The 7,597-nt window shown below is 44.0% G+C and overlaps 1 protein-coding gene across 1 annotated transcript in view; it reads right to left on the bottom strand.

The window, feature by feature from the left end:
* The window catches only part of grm2a (glutamate receptor, metabotropic 2a), a 66,077-nt gene extending 62,687 nt beyond the window's left edge, over positions 1–3,390 (bottom strand). The window contains exon 1 of the mRNA XM_063216098.1: positions 3,067–3,390. Coding sequence (XP_063072168.1) covers positions 3,067–3,375 — 309 coding nt within the window. The 5' untranslated portion in view covers positions 3,376–3,390. The remainder of the gene's footprint in view (positions 1–3,066) is intronic.
* Between the last annotated feature and the right edge of the window lie 4,207 nt (positions 3,391–7,597).

Raw genomic sequence — 7,597 nt, 5'->3', positions numbered from 1 at the left:
TCACACACACTGCAGCTCTTCCCCACCACACACACCCCATCTCTTACCAAAATAAATTAAAGTTAATACCATGGCTAAAAAAAGTTCTTCATAATACAGGAGGAGAAAACCAAAGAAAACACAAAATAAATATTCATGTCCATAATGTTCATACATGTGTATAGAACCAAAATTTAAGAAAACTGAGACATAGACAACGGGAGAAAAAATAACTCTATGGAGAATCTAAAACATATATCATTTTTCACAGATCATACTTAACTGAAACATCTACATTGGTCAGATGATTGAATGTAGTTCTGAAGGGATACTTTAAAAGAAGGGAAAGATGTAATGGACCTTAAAGAGGAGGGTAAGCTGTTCCAATCAGAAGGGGCTTTAAACTGAAATGCACGTCGTCCAATCTCTTTGGAAATTCTTGGAACAGAAAAGAAAACATGATCATGGTGTCTTAAGGCATATGATGAGCTATAAGAGATTAAGTACTGTCTTAAATAAAGAGGATAATTGAGAAATTTGCATTTATAAATGAACTGAAACCAGTGAAACCGTCGTCTGGCCGATGGAGATAGAATATTCATTCTCTGATACATATCGCAGTGATGGGTCAAGAATGGGCACCTCAAGACAAATCTGCATATGCTATTATATACAACAGTAAGCGATTTAAGATTGGATTGAGTTGTGTTCATGTACACAGTGTCCGCATAGTCAATGATAGGAAATAAAAGTTGGGTAACAATTTTTAATCGTGTATCTTGAGTGAAGCAATTAATTGAGCGATAAAGCTGTCTTAAATTAAAGTTGATCTTTTTAACAATTGAGTCAATGTGAGGCCTAAAAGAAAGATGTGAGTCCAACCATAGACCCAGATATTTGAATTCATCTACACTTTCCATAACTGTACCATCTAGGAATTTAACCATTAAACTATTTGCTTGAGTGTGTTGACCTGAATTAATGGAAAATAACATACTATGAGACTTAAGTTTGTTGAGTATTAACCCATTATTCAAGAACCATTTTTGCACAATATCAAAATCAGTTTGAAGAGAGGATTGAATTGAACAAATATCACGCTTCGAGGTGTATATAACTGTATCATCTGCATAGAGTAGAGTTTGACAATCACCACATATTTGTGGAAGGTCATTAATAAAAATAGAAAATAAAAGATAAAAATAGAAAATAAAAGATAAAAATAGAAAATAAAAGATGATTTCTTGTATACGTTTCTAGTGGCATTAGGTACTCTAAAGCACCTCCCAGAGGGTAAGGGCTCAAATTCGCAGTGCAGAGGGTGGGAAGGATCACTAATGATCCCCAGTGCTTTCCTAGTCATATTCTCTTGGTACATACAGAGAGTCCAGGCTCCTCTGTGGTTTCCCAATGACTTTTCTGGCCATCTTAATTACTCTGTTTAATTTAGTCCTCCCCTGAATGTGTAGTTAATCATGTTGAAAGACAAAACACTTTCCACTAAACTCTTGTATGCCATTTCAAGTATCGCACTGCTTACCCCAAAGCTGTTCAACTTACGTAATAGGTACAGGCATTGGGCGCACTTTTTGTAAATAAAATCACAGTTTACCTTAAAATTGAGTGCATTGTCAATGTATGTACCCAGATACTTAAAGTCATTGACTATTTCGACCTCCTCCCGTTTAATGAGCAGGTGTTGTGCCACGTCTCTGTTCATTTGAAAAGTTAACTACTTGGCCTTACTCACATTTATTTGTAAGTGACTAGATTGGCACCACTCCAATAATAATAATACATTACATTAATAATACATTACATAAACAATACATTATTTTATTATTTTATTATGTGATGAATATGCTATATTAGTGAAGAGGTGCGTCTTAAGCTTGGCTTTAAAAACGGAAAGTGTAGATCATTGACGTGAAGAGACATATGCCGTGAAGAGAGGGCGATAGAAGGGAGGGAGGGGGTTTGGGGTTAGTATTTGTCAAAATATTGGAATGTCATAAATGCACTGTTTAAAATTTTTAGCAGTTTCTTTTCATAATTCACATTGCCCATTCACAAATATTTTTTTTCATGAATTTGTACCACCACCATCAAATTCAAAGTATTCATTATGACTGGGACAATTGCACTTTTCATACTGTACTTTGGTCATACTAGTAAATGTTAGTTTGTAAACAGTCATGAAAAGATCAAATTTGGCAATAGGTAACACAGTTTCATTGAGCAGCATAGTTGCAATACCCACTCTGGTCACCATCCTACAAAGTGCACCTTTAACATGCATTTGAGCTTTGCAATTTTTACATCAAAACAGTAATAATAAACACTTTCCAACTCTTGTCCGGATCTTTTTTCAGTCTGACGTTTGTTACGGAGAAAAAAATGATCGAACACACACAATAATCTGTGCAGTTAAGTTAAAGTTAAATGCTCAATATTTAGTTTTATATGTAATGATTAATCTGACCTTAATTGATTGAAACATAATTGAATGTGTGTGTTTGTGTATGTGTACCTGAACAGACACGTCAAATCCAATGCACTGTGTGTGTGTGTGTGTGTGTGTGTGTGTGTGTGTGTGTGTGTGTGTGTGTGTGTGTGTGTGTGTGTGTGTGTGTGTGTGTGTGTGTGTGTGTGTGTGTGTGTGTGTATGCGTGAATCTGTGCATGCATGCGCGTGTGCGTGCGTGTGTGCATTTTTCAGACCAGGTGTACTACTGTAGCCTGACAGGGCAGACCATTCATTTTGAATTACTTGGTAATTCACGAATGGACTGATTATAATTTTTTTGGGAAGGGTTTAGTCGTCTACCAGACGGCCAGCCAATATGCAAACTCACTTGGGCGCATAATAACATACGTCACGAACGTTAACTGTCAGTGATTGGTCAGAGCAAGTTTCAAACCAGAGCTGAGCTCCTACCCAAGCGTTCCAGGGCATCGAGGATCCAGAACAAAAATGAAGTAATTACGAAGCAATTAATGTGGTCTAGTAAAACCAGGCTAGTACTACTGCGTACCATACGAGAGTGTGCAAGTGCATGTCTGTCTGTGTGTGAATCCAAGTATTTACCTGTATAGAAACGTCGCTGTACGAGCCTCCGATGACCCCCGATATGGCCATGGGCACGTCGTCGTGAATGGCGTAGGAGCCGTCGGGGCAGGTGTACTCGCTGTCGTCCACTTTGGTGAGCGAGGCACGCACAAACTCCAGCGACTGCTCCAGCGCGTAGGTGTCCTTGGAGCAGGTGTCCAGGATGTGGGCGCCCAGCGTCAGCCCCGGCAGGATGCGCTCGTCCCGGTTGATCTCGTCCAGGGCCAGCAGCATGGCCTCCAGCCGCTGGATGCCGCGCTGGGCGTTGATGCGGCCACAGTCCTCCATGCCCTCGCCCTTGTGGTGCACGGGGAACAGGCCGCCGATCACCAGGTCGCCCTCCACCACGATCTCCCGCTTGTTTTCCGCGGAGGAGGACGAGGAGGAGGAGGAGGAGGCGAAGGGGGAGGTGACGGCTAGCGCCACCCTGTGGTGGGTGTGCGAGAGAAGTAGCAGCAGCAGGAGAAGGAACAAGCTGGACGACGACAGAGACGACGACGATGATGATGGTGATGACGACGACGATGATGACAGTGAGAGTGATGTCGCTCGTAGCCGCGATGGCCACCTCCCATTGGCCATTCTGACAGGGGGGGTGAGGTGGGCGCCGGTCACTTCTTTCTCTGCGGCCTGCCACCCACTCTTGTCGATCTTATGGACGTGGGTCCCCCTCTGGTGACAGCGAGGGGGTGGATGGTGTTGCGTTAGGTCAGGTCAGGTCTGTGTCAGCGTCCCTCCTCCCCTTTCCTCCTTCTCCTCCTCTTCCTCCTCTTGTCGAGCTTGAGCCCCGCTGGTTGGGAGGGAGAGAGGCTATGGAAGTCGTGATGGACTGAGTCAATCTGCTCCTCTTCCTCTCGTAGTCAACCTTATGGTGTTGGTCACTTATACCTCCTGTGCTATGTCCCCTTCTCTCTCCTCTCCTCCCCACCTCTCTGAAGTCTTCTCTCTCTCTCTCTCTCTCTCTCTCTCTCTCTCTCTCCTCTGTGTCTGTTGTTCTCAGGAGGGGAAGAGATGGCGAGGCGACGTGCAGTGTGTGTTGCGGCCCCAACTTTAAAGGCGCTTCACTTCTGCGTGGACGCAGGCCATCTCTCTGGCGGTGACAGCTTCTTTCTTTCTTCCTTTTCAACGCTGGGAGATCACAGCCCCTGTGGATCAAACAGACACAGAGAGCCTCTGAGTTCGCTCACTCGCTCAAACACAAACACATACACATATAGAGCAGCACAGCTACGACACACGCACACACACACACACACACGCACGCACAGACAGACACATGCAAATGCACGCACACACACACACACACACACACACACACACACACACACACACACACACACACACACACACACACACACACACACACACACACGCACGCACACAAATGCACACACACACACACACACGCAAACACACACACGCACGTGCACGTGCACGTGCACACACACACACACACACACACACACACACACACACACACACACACACACACACACACACACACACAAACAGAAAATAAGCACACAAACATACACACACACACACACGCATGCATTCACACTCAGAGAAAATACGCACAGAAACACACACACACACACACACACACACACACACACACACACACACACACACACACACACACACACACACACACACACACACACACACACACACACACACACACACACACACACGCAACACAATCATAGCCTTTGTGAGTGTCTGTAATGACTGTAGATTGCAAGGGAGCGATGGGTGACTGACTCCCATTGTGGTTTGTGCCAGAAGAATAGCTGCTATTACCGTTGTTGTTTATTATCCGTTTATTGTGCCCATTGTTCTGGGATTTTTTAAAGTTCACATTTTACAGTGTCTGATGCACACACTAGGTCACGACAGCAGAGCAACGCGGCACGAACGCTCATGTTTTCGGTAGTAAACTTTAATGAGATGGCATAGCTAAACGTCAAATCAACAGTGTTTCTTTGCGCCGGCTGGGAACATCATTCAATTTCAAGTGATGCATGCCGTATGCACGGAGGCTTCCTGGCTTGCGCACCATCCTCTTGTGTACTATTGCAGTATTCATGAGCAGGGGAAAGCCTCGTAAAGCCACTTACTCATAATATGCATGTCACATTCGGAGGGAAATTCATAATCGCGATGCCTCCCAGTTGTACATCACAGGAGTGGAATGATACACGTAGGCCTACTACACAACACCACCGTCGGTGTTAGGCAGAGGTGTGTGTGTGTGTGTATGTGTGTGTTTAAGTATTTAGATAGAGAGGGAGACAGAGACACAGAGACACAGAGAGAGAGAGAGAGAGAGAGAGAGAGAGAGAGAGAGAGAGAGAGAGAGAGAGAGAGAGAGAGAGAGAGAGAGAGAGAGAGCGAGAGAGCAGGTCTGTGTGTGTGTGTGTTCTGCATCCTGGTGAAATCAAACAGTGTGGGCCTGTGTGATAAGGTGGTGTGTACTCCCTTGAGGTCTGCAAATGGTGTTTTGCACTGCGGAAACACAGATAAACTTTTTCGCCTGGCATGTGCCTGAATATATATGGCTGTCTGTTTACACGTGCTGATCTGCTGTATATGTTTCTTCCTACATCCATCCAAGAATATAAATGAATATGTATGAAGCGGTAGACACAGCACTAGTGTTTGTTTCCAGACACAGAAAATATGCCCTTTACCTGTACCCTTAAATGCTTTGCCAATACAGTGCAGCATATGGTCCTATACAAGCATGTGAATTCTGTTGAGTTGAAGGCCATAGAATTGAATGTGTGCATCTTCACCACCCCAAACAGTGAAAACTGAGTAATTGCACTACATTTCAATTGACAGCTAATTCAGTCACGACCAGGTAAACACATATACAATCACCCTACAGTTCACACTGCAGGCAACAGAATACCTTCCAGTAATAAAGTCTTAGAACAAGACAGCCAAACCTCTACGTACAAGACCACTACAGTGGAAAGTTGTCTCCTCTCCTCTCTTCTCTTCTCCTTCCCTTCTATTATCATGCACAAGAGGCTAAGAGGAATCCGTGTCCATGGAGGGTGAGAGATAGTCTGACCTTACTCTGCCATTTAAATTCATTGGAGTTCGGAATTCAAATAAAAAATCATGTTGTGCTTCATTCGCATGCCTGTTACGATATAGTGTTGCAAAAAACATGCACATAACAAGACAAAAGTGTGAATTGTGTTACCATAATCAATCAGTAACCACTCTCAACTATAAACACATGTGTGTACTCCCAGACGGAGGAGAATGCATGTATATAATTAGACATGCATGCACACACACTATTGCACAGATGAGTACATTTGCACAGATACACACACACACTTGTATGCATGCGCACCCAATGCACACACGCGCATGCACACATACACATACACACACACATAAAATCATACAAACATATACCAATTCATGATGTCTCACAATGAAACCAAATATTAATGTTGACAACTGTGTATACAAAAAATCAATCTCCAGCCATCCTTGATTTGCTTATTTCCATCTCTCTTTCACACACACACACACACACACACACACACACACACACACACACACACACACACACACACACACACACACACACACACACACACACACACACACACACACACACACACACACGCGCGCACACACACACACACACACACACACACACACACACACACAAACCCCAGTGGTTTTGGTGTCCTTAAATTGTGTGTGTGTTTGTGTTTTGTTCAGGTCTCCTCCTGCGCCAGAGTGCCATATGTGTTCTCTCCTGCCAGCGAGAACATCTGGCCCATCCTACGCCGGGCCCAGCCCAACACCTCTGGACTGCAGAAGAGTCCACATACACCGGGCCATTCTTTTTAAAAATGATGTTACTTTTTATTCTTTTTCAGACAGTGGGAGAGAAACAGGACATGAGATGGGATAGAGAGACGGGGAAGGATTGGGAAATTACCCAAAACATGCTTCATCTCATCAAACCCAAAACATGCTTCACTCTGCAGATGGCTTTCAAGGCACTTTACGTATAGTTTCAGTGTGAGGCTGTGTAGCACCTCTGCGTCTGAACACCTTGTTTGCATTCTCCAACCTCCTCCGTTGAACATGTTGTTTATAAAATCTATAGCCTCCTGTCTTTGCTGAACGTCTCTGTGTAGTCTGCAGTTTCCAGTCTTAACTGAACATCACTACACCTACCGGTATGTACTGTAGTCCACATTCGTCTGCCAGAGTTTAACACCTCTTTGTAGTATGCTGCCTGACGCCTCCACTCTCAGCCAACTGACATAAGGTCAGCCTGCTTGGATCCTGCCTGCATGTAGTAGCCCCATTCTCAATTCTCACTGTGCCATTCAGATACTTACCCTCCATCTGATGTTTCAACTTTGAAGGCATTTTCCTTAGTTTCAATTTGAGGTGATTTTGCCTTTAGGCGTGGATATATTCTGCAACCTCCTACCCGAGCTGAACATTCTCCTGCTCCATAGCC

This window comes from Engraulis encrasicolus, chromosome 14 (genome assembly GCF_034702125.1).
Source record: "Engraulis encrasicolus isolate BLACKSEA-1 chromosome 14, IST_EnEncr_1.0, whole genome shotgun sequence".
In the NCBI taxonomy this organism is placed as follows: domain Eukaryota; kingdom Metazoa; phylum Chordata; class Actinopteri; order Clupeiformes; family Engraulidae; genus Engraulis; species Engraulis encrasicolus.
This window is presented reverse-complemented; position numbering and strand designations above follow the sequence as displayed.